General features: G+C 33.9%; 1 protein-coding gene across 7 annotated transcripts in view; it reads left to right on the forward strand.

The window, feature by feature from the left end:
* Positions 1 to 13,461, forward strand: part of NIPBL (NIPBL cohesin loading factor) — a 157,541-nt gene that overhangs the window by 126,021 nt on the left and 18,059 nt on the right. For all 7 annotated transcript variants that reach the window (XM_036411015.2, XM_036411017.2, XM_036411018.2 and 4 more), the window contains 5 exons: positions 7,539 to 7,647; positions 9,139 to 9,275; positions 12,106 to 12,246; positions 12,357 to 12,450; positions 12,856 to 13,010. In XM_036411015.2, coding sequence (XP_036266908.1) covers positions 7,539 to 7,647; positions 9,139 to 9,275; positions 12,106 to 12,246; positions 12,357 to 12,450; positions 12,856 to 13,010 — 636 coding nt within the window. The remainder of the gene's footprint in view (positions 1 to 7,538; positions 7,648 to 9,138; positions 9,276 to 12,105; positions 12,247 to 12,356; positions 12,451 to 12,855; positions 13,011 to 13,461) is intronic.

A 13,461-nucleotide genomic window follows, 5' to 3' on the forward strand; every position in this document is an offset into this window, starting at 1 on the left:
AATAAATATTAATAAGTTATTCCTTAATATCTAATACTTAGTCAATGTTCACATTTCCTTAATTGTATCAAAAGTATATATTTATAGTTGGTTTGCAATTGTTTTGATTGATAAGGCTCTTAAGTTTCATAATCTATAATATTTGATCTCTCACACCTTCTTTTCATGCCACTTACATGTTTTTCTGTAGACTATTCCACTTTTCTGGATTTCATAGATGTTTCTTCTGGTGTCATTTAAGTTATTCCTCTACTCACCTTTTTTTTTTTTCTGTAACCTTTTAGATCTTAGGGACTTAATATTAAAGTTCAGTTTTGAGAATAAGAGACAAGAATACTTCATAGGTGATGCTGAATATTATTGCATCACATCAAGAGGCACATAATATTTGTCCCATTTTCAGTAATCTCTATGTTTACTGATGTGTCTGTTAAAAAGTTTTTCAGGATTGGTTTTTGTGCTGATTAATTCTTTATTACTCTAAACATAGTTTGAACAAGAAAGGCAGGGAAATGCTTGATTCGTTTACATTACTTACTTTTCCCAATAATGAGTTTTTATATCATTCTCCAAATATGACTAGTTTTTTCATTTTTTAATATCAATATGAATTGATTTTTATGATTTTGATGTATTTTAATTTATTACAGTCATAATTTTTTTTGAAGCTTGGATTATCCCATCTTTGTCCATTCTTAGTCCCTTCAAGTTGGTCTTATATACTTTTGATGTAACTTTATTACTCTTTTGTAACCTGAATAACTTCTGCCTCTACAAGATACCCTGGACTTACCTTGTACATTTTCTGTCCCAAATCTGAAATCAGTCATTTTTCCAAAGAGTCCTAATTCTCTTCAGTGGGAATAATCTGAGTGCTGTGACTGTTTGTTGCTAAGAGTTATCATAGCTTTGGACCTTTTTAAAATATGCATTTTTTAATTTTTTTATTTTTTTAGAAAAAGAAAAAGGAAATCAAGAATTTATATTAATTTTTAAATGTATTTTATTGATTTCAGAGAGAGGAAGGGAGAGGGAGATGGATAGAAAGAAACATAAATGATGAGAATCATTGATCGGCTGCCTCCTTCATGCCTCCCGAACCCCACTGGGGATCAAGCCCTGACCACAAGTTGAACATTGGTTTCCTGGTTCAAGGGTTGATATTCAACCACTATATTGATATTTTAACTCAAATCTTAGATTATGAGATTCTTTTTTTTTTTTTTTATTCTTTAAGTGTGAAAATTGGTTCCCAAGGAAATAAACTCAATTTTTATTTGCTTTGCCCCACTATATTAACAGTAAGATTATTGAATATAGCTTGACATTTTTGCATTTATGATATTTTTATCTGTAGCACAACATTAGAAATCTATATTGAAATAACTTTTTTCTGTTTGATTATATCAAACATTTACTGTCTTGTGAAGTTGATTTCTTCTGTTTACTTTAAAATTTTAAGCAATATTTTAGTAATAAAATAGTGCTTAATGATATTTTAACAACCAAAATGTTTTATTGAGGCATTATTTACATGCAAAAATATTATTTTAATAATTATATACAGTGATGTAACCTCCAGCACAATTAAGATTTAAAATATCACCCTTAAAAGCTTCCTGTGCCTCTTTGTAATGGATCCCCTCCCTCTGATCCTAGTAAACCACGGGTCTACTTTTTGTCACTTTAGTAGAATTTTATTTCAGTGCAATCATGCACCTTGTATGATTAGAAATCCAGTTGGCTTACGTTGTGTTTTACTTCTCTTAATTAGGAGAATATTGGCAATATAATAATATTTTATTTATTTTTATTGCTAAGTGGTATCAATAGTATCATTTCTTTTTTCAATTTTTTTAAATTGATTGAGGTGACACTGGTCAAGAACGTATAGGTTTCAGGTGTGGGTTTCTATGTTATAAGATTTGTATATTGCACCATGTGCCCACCACCCAAAGTCAAATCTTCTCCTGTCACCTTATATTAGAACCCTTTGTCCCTCAACCCCCTTCCCTAGCAACCACCACACTGCTGTTTGTGTTAATGAGTTTCAGTTTATATCCCACACTAGAGGCCCAATGCACGGGCCACGGGGCTCGGCCCCTGCCACCACAGCTCCTTCTGGAAGGTCGTCCAGGAGGATGTCTGGTCCAATTAGCATATTACCCTTTTATTATTATGGATATGAGTGAAATGATATGGTTCTTAGCTTTTTCTGACTGACTTATTTCACTTTCTCAGAATCCATCCTTGTTGCAAACGGCACTATTTTATCCTTTTTTATACAGCAACATATATGAACATTAATAATATTTATGCAGAGTAAAGGAAGCTTTATACCAAGCACGTCAAACTAAAGGCTAACATGGGCCAAACAAATAAGGTTTAAGTGTATGTGGGCTGCAAAAAAACAAAAGTTTCAATTTTATTTTAAAAAAAAAAGGTTTATTTCAATAGAGACATGCTGAATACAAAGGGCTGAAATAAATGTGTAATTGTTAGCATAAAATAATAAAACATTTTAATAAAAATCAGTATTTTTTTCTTGAACATTGGCTTACCAGATACTGAATGACTCCAAAATTAATAATGCAAATAAGCCTATTTTTCTTGTTCTCTGAAAGCGAAATATTTCCTGTTGCTCACACCAAACAAGTCAGTCCAAGACTAATGACGCGGCAATCGGGCTACTATTGTAGTATTAGTGGAGAGAAATGGTGCACCTGCACGTAAGAGAAATAAATGCAACATAATTTTAGTAATCAGTCATTAGTGAACGTTGTAGTTCATTATTAATAATTACATATAACAGGATATTATAAAAATTAAGTTACAAAATTTTTATTAAGGTGTTTCTTACATGCCAGTACATTGGCTGGGCCCCAAAATACTCATTGTGGGTCACATGCAGCCCGTGGGCTGCCAGTTTGCATGCTTGCTTTACCCAGAAGAGTGCGTATTCCAGTTCTATTTATATGAAGTTCTAACAGAGGCTAACTCGTTTATATTGTGGAAAACCTGAAGAATGGTTGCAGGGGACAGGGATTGGCTTGGAAGAAATATGAGAGAACTTTTGGGTTAATATTAGTAGTCTGCCAGTGGTTCTAACAGTTATCAAGATCACCTGTTACTTGTCAGAAATGCAAGTGCTAAGGCTTTACTCCAGGCTTCATTAATGAGTAACTTGGATGACGGAGCCTATCATTGCATATTTAAACAGCTTCTCCAGATGGTTCTGATAATCTAAAGATGGGGAACTACTATATCTTAGTTGGAATTTGAATTATAATGGTGAATTCATTTAATAAAACTCTGCAAATGTACACTGAAGATTTATACATTTCATGTAAATTTTATCTCAAAAGAAAAGGGGGGTGCCAATACCGGGTTAGCTCAGTGGATAGAGCGCCCCGGGTTCGATTTCAGTCAAGGGCATGTACATTGGTTGCAGGCTCATCCCCAGTGGAGGGTATGCAAGAGGTGTCTGGTCCATGTTTCTCTCTCATCGATGTTTCAAGCTCTCTGTCCCTCTCCCTTCCTCTCTATAAAAAATCAGTAAAATATATAAAAAAGAACAGGGGGGTATACTGATATCTACGATTTACTTGTAAATACATCCAAAGTAAGCTGAGTGTGTATATACATATTCATAAGCATACATATTTACATATTCATTGTTTAGCATCAGTGTGTATGTGTGATTTAACATTAAAGAATAAATATTTCGTAATCATTTCAGAGGACCCAGGACATTTCAAAATAAAATTTAATACCTTTGAATGATAACTTCTAAAAAAAAACTAGGAATAAAATCTGACAGAATAAACTGCAAAACCTAAAATGAAAGTTATGTTAAATGGGAGAATGTAAAAAAATCTTATCAAAATTAAGAACAAAAAATATTCATCAAACATGTCAAGGTGATTGCAAAATGTGTTTGGAAAAGTAAAGAACTACTAGTAAATAATTGTTGCCTCTGAAAAATGCACAAATATTGATTTGCCTTACCATACATCAGGACTAATTTTTAAAGATATAGTACTTAAGATTGTATGATATTAAAGAATTAACATCTACCCTTCTCAAACTATTTCCAAAAGTTCTAGAATAGGGAACTCCCAAGGTTATTTTAAGATTATACGGTTCTAAATAAACCAACTGAACAAGATAGCCCAGTAATAACCCCCCTCATATATAGGTTATCCTAATACATAAAAACCCTAGGTCTGTCACATCCACAACAACTGGGAAGCTCAACCAACCAGAAGTCAGTCCTGCAGTCAGCACTGGGTTGCCTGGTGACCCAGCACTGACTGCTATGGCTGCAGGCACAGTGACCCAGCACTAACTGTTTAGAGAGAGGCCTGAAGAGAGAAGCAGGGTCTGATCTGTAGCCTCTGTGGCAGCTGTTGATCAGCACTTGCCTCTCTCTTTAGCTCTGGGCCTGGTCAGCAGCCGCACCTTCATTTCTCTCCAGGCCTCCACCCGGGCTGCTGATCAGCCCCACCTTTCTGATCAGGCTCCATTGATAGGCCCAGAGATACTGACTGGCATAGACACTGACCAATCTGAACCAAATTTGGGTCAACTGTGAGGAGCCAGTGGCTGTCTAGGAGGCAGAGATTTTGGCACTGACGGGCATAGAAACCAACCAATCTGAACCAAATTGGCCAGCAGACGAGTTGGAGGCCAGCAGGGGAGGGCAGTTGGGGGCAAGATCAGTTCTACAGGGGAGAGCAGTTGGGGGCGAGATCAGGCCAGCAAGGGAGGGCAGTACGGGGTTATCAGGCAGGCAGAGACAGTTAGAAGTGATCAGGCCAACAGAGAAAAGCAGTTGGGGATGAGGTCAGGCCAGCAGGGGAGGGCATTTGGGGACCATCAGGCCAGCAGGGGAGGACAGTTGGGGGAGATCAGGCTGACAGGGAAGCAGTTTGGTGTTAATTAGGTCAGCATGGGAGTGATTAGGGAGTGGTCAGGCTGTCAGGGAGAAGCGGTTGGGGCAGTCAGGCAGGCAGGCAGGAGAGCAGTTAGGAGCTATCAGTCCCAGATTATGAGAGGGATGTCCCAGATTGGAGAGGGTGCAGGCTGGGCTGAGACAGCCTCCCTCTCCCAGTGCATGAATTTTGTGCACTGGGCCTCTAGTAATTACTATAAAATAGAAGTGGCACTGCAGTTAATGTGGAAAGGATTTTCAGTAAATGGGCTGGGACCACTGGCTTTCTATAAGAAAATTTTTTTTAATTCCTACTTCACCTCAACAATCAATGCAATATAGATTAAAGGAAATCTTTTAAAACTTATAAGAAAATAGTATGTGAATACATTTTTCAATTTGGGGGAGGAAAAGATTTCTTAAGCCATTAACCTTAAAAAGAGGTTGATAAATTTTACTACTTTAATATGAAGAACATTTAGGAATCAAAAGATCTTGTAAAGGCAGTGAAAACCACAAGTCATCATCCGAGAAAAGATACTTGACATATATGTAACTGAGAGACTGTTGTTATTAAGAACTCCGCACTACAAACCAATATAAGGCAAGAGTCTGGCACAAAAATTAGTAAAAGTCATGAATAGGCATTTTATGGAGGAAATAGCACATATGGCCTCTATGGTGTTCAACCTCATTAGTAATTCAGGGAATAACAAATCTGGACCACATTTTACACCCATGTGATAGGCAAAAATTAAGAAGTCAGATGGTAAATTTTGGAGAAGCAATTCATTAAATATCTCTTAAACACTGCTACTAATTGAGAAAATATTAAAACCAATTTTTAAAAACAGCATTATTTCATAAAGTTGAGCATTCATGTGTCCTATGATCCACTAATTTCGCTGTGAAGTACGTATAACCAAAAGAATCTTGCATATGTGCACCTAAGACAAAGAGTGTTCATTTTACCACTAAAATTGTAGTTATCCTAACCTCAGAAGAATGGGTAAATGAATTGCAGTATAGATTCACAATTGCTTGTTATGTAGTGGTGAAAACAAATAATAGTTACATGCAACAGCCTGGATTACAGTTAGTGGTGTAATGTTGAATGAAAAAGGCAAAAAATATATATAGACAACTACATCCCGTATGCCTTTTACAAAGCTGAAAAATCATGCAAGATTATAAACAGTATACAACTTAGGTAACTTTTTAAAGCAAAGAAATTATCAAATTCCTCATAGTGGTTACCTTGAAAGTGAAAAAGGAATATATCATAATGGAAGGAGCACATTGGGAAATATAAATTATTGAAATTATTCTTATTCTTGAGTTGGGTTCTCAGTGAATTGTTATAAGTAAGTTAAAACAGCAACTACTGTATTGGTGGAAGTCATGAACCAACATTTATGATTAGTACTTTTGTGTATACTTGATGTCATGGAGAAGAAAAGCAAAAACAGGAGTGAGGGAATTGTTTTCTACTCTTGCCTGAAAAAGACCAGGCCAGTAGGTGATTTTAATCGCTGCTTAAGGAATTAAGTTATGGAGTAGGACAAAGAGAATTTGCTGTTCAGAATTGAAACTAGGTAAATTGAAGTCTTCAGCTTTATTTATTGAAATTTAAGGTGGGGGCAGTATATGTGTTACGTTATTCTGATTGCTATTAGTTATTTTAATCATCCATGCATCTTGCAGTGAAAGTGTAAATGTGTGCATTTCCAGTATCAGCCACATTTTTTAAGTTTAAATTATTGTGAAATTTAATTTAATTTTAATTTCTTAGTTATACTAACCACATTTCAAATGTTAAGTATTTGCATGTGGCTCAGGGTAACCATATTGGACAGCACAGATATAAAACATTTCCATCATTGCAAAAACCTATATTGGACTGCATTGGAACTCTTCCCAGGAATCAAATACACATTTCAACCTTTTTAATAGCCCAGAATTGTATTAGCTAATAATTAAACAAAATAGATCTGCCTCCAATGACTTTACCATTGCATTGAGCTGTGATTATGAAAGATTGAATGGGCTGGGGTTTTGGGGAGTGATTTTAGTGGGGTTGGCTATCGTTAAACTGATCTCTTCCTTATAACACTTTTCTAACATTGTTCCTTAGTAAATTGGCAAAGGATAACACAGAAGAAATCTAGGCTTATGTTTTATAAGTCCAAGATTTAAGGTGCAGTTCATAAATGGTGTAATTAACACATTATATAATTTTTGAGACATTAAAGGACTTGGAATAATAAGGAATGGAACTCTAATTCTTTAAAATAATTCAATTAGCGTTGAGTGGTACTCTTAAAAGAAAGTCACTTTTCTAGTTTCTCTCATATCCTACCTCAGGTCCCACATTCAGCAATTTAAATACTTCATGCTAAAGTTGTTTGAAAGTATTTATAAATTACTGGTTTATAAGTTATTTTTTAAACATTTGTTTTATATTTTTGTTTATTTGCATTTTCAGTATTAAATTGTTAATAACAAATTGAAAAGCTTATTATGGACACATTAAATGCGTTTTTATTATTATTGCCTAATGAATAATTATACTGGGATCTTTTTTTTTATATATATACAAATATAGTTGTTGAAGTCCGAAGAGGATTCCTCATATAAACCTGTGAAGAAAGCTTGTACTCAACTTGTTGATAACCTAGTTGAGCACATTCTTAAATATGAGGAATCTCTAGCTGGTAAGACATTTTATATATTGGTCATTAAGTTGATTTTATAAGATATTTTCAAATACTTTGGGCATATTTCTCATTTTTGCCTTTGGCTCTGCTTAGCCTAATACTGAACTATTTCACTCTTGAATGAAATCTGTTTTTTGTTGATGTTGCAGCCTTGATTATATTGTTAAGGTTGACTCAGACCATCTAGATCAATAAAGCATGGGCCTCATCTCATATCTTTCGGTAGCATATCATTTTAGATGTCATATTGAGCAGGAATACAAGGAAGTCCGGGGGCTAATACATACTTAGCTAATTCACTCATTCAAAAACTGTTTGATATATTTTAAATCCTATAAAATTTTCTCTCAAAATGAAATTGGTTTAACTATTATAAAATGTTTTTAAATGATTTGTAATATATTCCTAATATTATTTTTAATTGTTATATAAAAATGTGCTTAATCTTGCTTTAGCTAGTAAGCTATTAATATCTTTAATTTAAAATTTTTATTTAATATTAGTGTTATTATTTAGCAAATTAATCAGTGACAAGTCTAAAATTGTTTATCAAAATATAAATAATCATATGAGAACTATAAAAGTCAGATTTGATATCTATTGCTTAAAGCACACAAGACTAACATGACTTGCATCATCTGATATACATTAATGAGGAATAATATTGGGGGTCATTCTCCAATATGGGGGCCAGTTGCCTCTTACAGAGGTACATTTGTGGCACCTAAGGAAACTTGATAATTGTTTATATTTTTCTGCAGTATTTTTTCTTTAATGTTTTCTTTCTTTCTTTCTTTCTTTTTTTTTTTTTCATTTCCCATGTGTACCTTTTTTTCTTTTAGTTCTGTTTTCTCTATCCTAGATTTTAAGGTTGATACTGTTGTCTCTTGATATTGAAAAGTTGCTAATCTCATCTAAAAACTAATTTGCCATCCAAGAACCATTCTAACTAGCAACATTTTCCTCTCACCTGAGTAGTGTTTTGTTTTTCTTTTTAATGTAGCACCGGTCCAACTTCTTAATTTCTCACTCCCATCTTTTAGCTTTCTTCTGCTATCGCTTCATTGTTCCCCCAGTTTCTTTAAACACAGTATCACCTCAGCTAAACTGGTTTTGTCTCCCTTTGCTAACTTTCCCATAATGTCATGTAGCCATTTTTAGATATAACCAGCATCTTGTCTCTTCCCAAAAGCCCATCTCTAAACTTCCCAACTTTCATTCTGTTTTTTAATTTAAATCCTCTTCCCCTCAGGGAAAAAATTAGCCTTCTGTAGTGCACCCTCTTTGTCCTTTATTCTTAATATATGAAATTTATATAGTAAAGATAAAAATGAAGTGCAGGAACTCTAGTATCATAAGAAACATTAATGAGTTATATTGATGAATGTGTTGAATCTATTAAGAGGATAATATTGAGTAAATAATAATTTGTATAATTTTCACTGCCTTGTCATATTTTAGTGTCTTATTTCTTGCTTGTTTTTCCAGACTCGGACAATAAAGGTGTGAACTCTGGGAGATTGGTGGCTTGCATTACCACTTTGTTCTTATTCAGCAAAATAAGACCCCAGCTCATGGTTAAACATGCGATGACTATGCAGCCATACCTAACGACTAAATGTAGTGTAAGTATAGAGTTTTTTGTCTTTATAGAAACCGTGTACTAAATATTTTTACTTTGGCATTCAATGTCATTTACATTTTCCCTGACAAATGACAGAAAATAACTGTCTTATGTACTCAAATTTTTGTTCTAATATTTATAGCAAGCTATCTGCAAACATTTTTCTGATGTATTAAGTTCAGGCACCATTTCTCATTAAGACAAACACTCCAGCCGAAACTGATTTGGCTCAGTGTTAGAGCGTCGGTCTGCGGACTGAAAGGTCCCAGGTTCGATTCCGGTCAAGGGCATATACATTGATTGCGGGCACATCCCCGGTAGGGGGTTTGCAAGAGGCAGCTGGTCGATGTTTCTCTCTCATCGACGTTTCTAGCTTTCTATCCCTCTCCCTTCCTCTCTGCAAAAAATCAATAAAATATATATTTAAAAAAAAAAAAAGACAAACACTCCATATATGCTTAATAAATGTTGTAACTATTATTAAGATCTCAAAGCTAAATGACGTAGAGTTCTATCATTGAGAAATTTAATGTCTTTTGCATTCTGAATTTGCTTTTAATTTGTCATTTTTAGTATATTTTATTTTATACATTTATTTTTACAATACACCAATATGTTGAATATAGAAATTTAGTATGTCACAGATGTTAGGCTGTTATTTTAAGTTAATATAACACATACTAAGTTTTCCTAGAATCAAATGTGGAAATTTAAGTAAAATAATGCAGCAATTTATATGGTAACGTATTGAGTTAAGTGGCTTATTACAAACACTAAATTTTTAAAATATTTTGAAAACTTTATAATGTAGTTTTTCATTTACTGTTTTCTCAGTTTTCCTAAGGAGCTAATTTTAACAGTTTTCTCTACTAAATTTGTTTTGCTGCTATAGTCAGATTTTTTTGTGCTGTACATTAATAAGTTCTAAATGAAAATCTTAGGATATCCTGAGAAATGTTAAGAAATTGAGGAAAGTAGCAGAAGATAAGTATATAAAATAAACATATTATACTTGTGAGACCCTACTTCTATTTTAGGGTTTGTATTATATCCAGAAATAAATGGATTAGTATATAATCTTATGGCTGATAATAATAGCTAATATTTACTGAGCATAATGCCAAGCACTGTGAAGAATTTTACATACATTTCTTTCATTTACTTTGTGAAGTCGATTCCATTCTTGTCTATTTTACAGATAAGGAAATGAAAGCTTAGAGAATATAAGTAACTTGCCCTATATTGCACAGCCAACCAATCCTAGTCTGTTTGCCTCTAGAATCTAGGAATCTGCATAAATAGTCCTCATTTGCAACAACATTTTTTGGAAAGTAGGATTACTTTGAAAGCATTTTACACAACTTTTTATATTTATGCAAATACAAAGTTTTGGTACAGTGTTCCCCACATTTGCATAAAATAGGTTCTATCGATAAGATCCCCAGTGGATGTCTGAAACTGCAGATAGTACCAAACCTATGTGTACTGTGCTTTTTCCTATGCATACGTACCCTCTCACTTAAAGGAAGCACTTTATGGCTTCTCTTTGGCATATCTCAGTTACCAGCATCACTACTCCTGTACTGTAAGGCATTATGAAGTAAAATAAGATTACTTGAACACAGGCACTTTGATCCTCGGAGAGTCAATCTGATAAGTCAAGATGGCTACTAAGTGACTAACAGGCAGGGAATGTAAATATCGTGAATATGCTGGACAAAGGAATGATTCATGTCTTGGACAGGATGGAGTGGAACAGCACAAGATTTCATCACGCTACTTAGAAAAGTACACTATTTAAAACATATATTGTTTATTTCTGGAATTTTCCAGAATTTTCCGTTTAATATTTTTGATTTGTAGTTGACCCCAGGTAAATGGAACTATGGAAAGGGGGACTACTGTAAGCCTACCTTACATATGATAAATGCTTGTTTTGCTTTTTTTTTTCTATGGCCTTTTTTTATATTTAAATCTAAGATTTTATTATTCCTATGCTTTTATTGATATATTAAGGATCCAATCATAAAAAGGGGGCTTCTCAACCTCAGCACTCTTGACATTTAGGGCTGGATTATTTTTTTGTTGTCAAGAACTGTTCTGAGCATTGTAGGATGTTTGACAGCATCTCCTATCCGCTGGATGCCAGTAGTATGCCCCTGCACCCTTTTCATGATAACTAACAATGTCTCCAGATATTGTCAAATATTCCTTGGGGGACAAACTCACCCCTCATTGAGAAACTACTCTGTTAACATACCTCATTTTGAAAAATGCTAGTATTAAAACCTGTATCAATCTAGGTAAAATTCTCTGTTAATATTTAAATACTTTTGTTCAGAATTGTCTATTATTAAATTTTAGAGGGAAAAACAATAACTGTGACATTGTGATTAAGTGGCCCAAAGATCACATGGTAAGTCAGTGGCATAGCTAGAATCCAGGATCCTAAAACTGAGACTCTTCCCTTCATAATTTAAAAAAGCTCTATTCTAGCCGAAACCGGTTTGGCTCAGTGGTAGAGCGTCGGTCTGTGGACTGAAAGGTCCTGGGTTCGATTCTGGTCAGGGGCATGTACATTGGTTGTGGGCACATCCCTGGTAGGGGTGTGCAAGAGGAAGCTGGTCGATGTTTCTAGCTCTCTATCTCTCTCCCTTCCTCTCTGTAAAAAATCAATAAAATATATTTTTTAAAAACTCTATTCTAGATGGGTTGGGTTGTGTTGTGCGTGTTTTTACATATATAATACTTCAACCTCCAAATAGATAGAACTGTATATAGTTTCTTTTTAAATTTTTTATACTCATAAAGTACTAATTTTATCCTTTTAGACACAAAATGATTTCATGGTTATCTGCAATGTTGCAAAAATCCTGGAACTGGTGGTACCACTGATGGAGCACCCAAGTGAAACTTTCCTTGCCACTATTGAAGAAGATCTCATGAAGCTGATCATCAAATACGGCATGACTGTAAGCATTCTGTCCATTAGTACGCAGTTCACAAATGAGAACTTAAGCTTTTGTTTTTACCTTCGTCTTTAACTTTTGTCTAAATAGCAATCTTTTCTGTATCCTTTTAGGTAGTACAACATTGTGTGAGCTGTCTTGGGGCCGTTGTAAATAAAGTGACACAAAATTTTAAATTTGTATGGGCCTGTTTCAATAGATACTATGGTAAGTTCAATGTCTGGACTTTAAAATTATTCTGATAGATTCTGCAATGTCCTCCTTTTGAATGCATCTGATTAAGGGTAGTATTTAGGGAATTGTAAGAGGTATGATATTAGAAATGGTATTTTCTAGTATCTTTTGTATTCTCTTAATAACGCAGTATGATTACTTAAGAAATGTATCTCCTCTAAATAAATGTTGGTAAGTTTTCTGCCTAGTGTTTAAAATAAAATTTAAATATTTTTTTCTTACATTAATTCTGTTAGACTCTGAGGAGTGTCCTCATAATTCTAGACATATTTAATTCTTAGAACTATTAATAAAATTCAGTTGTAATTCATTAGCAATAATTATTTGAACATAATAATTTAAGAATTAAGGGTTATAAATAAATATTACTTTTATCAGGTGCCATTTCAAAATTAAAAATTCAGCACCAAGAAGATCCAAATAACACTTCACTTCTATCAAACAAACCAGCACTTCTTAGATCCCTATTCACTGTTGGAGCACTATGTCGGCATTTTGATTTTGATCTGGAAGATTTTAAGGGCAACAGTAAGGTAAAGATCTTAATATTAATTACTTAGTATATTGTAATAAAATAGAACTATGTGACCCTGTCAATGGAAAATGACTAAAATGATCCAGGATGAAGGCAGCATTGGTCTAATTTAATCACTCTGGACAGTGCTACTCAAAATATGGTCCTCAGACTGCTGATCTATGAACTGTTTATTACTGGTTTTTGAAAAGTAAGCACAGCTTTATCAGCTTTATAAGAGTAGGTACACTGTTTAGGTCACCAGCTGACTTCAGTTTTTCCCCATTTTCAGTGTGAGAGTTAAATATTATTTACATTCTGGCACAAGTTTCTTTGTCAAAGATCTTTATTTTGAATGTCACTATTCTAAATTTTATTGATTTATAAACTTATTGGTGACTTATTCTTTAGTCAAGTTGCATGTTTAAATTCTCATTGTTTGCTATTAGGTATTTTTTTCCTTTATAGTT

Source organism: Pipistrellus kuhlii, unplaced genomic scaffold, assembly GCF_014108245.1.
Source record: "Pipistrellus kuhlii isolate mPipKuh1 unplaced genomic scaffold, mPipKuh1.p scaffold_m20_p_4, whole genome shotgun sequence".
Lineage (NCBI taxonomy): Eukaryota > Metazoa > Chordata > Mammalia > Chiroptera > Vespertilionidae > Pipistrellus > Pipistrellus kuhlii.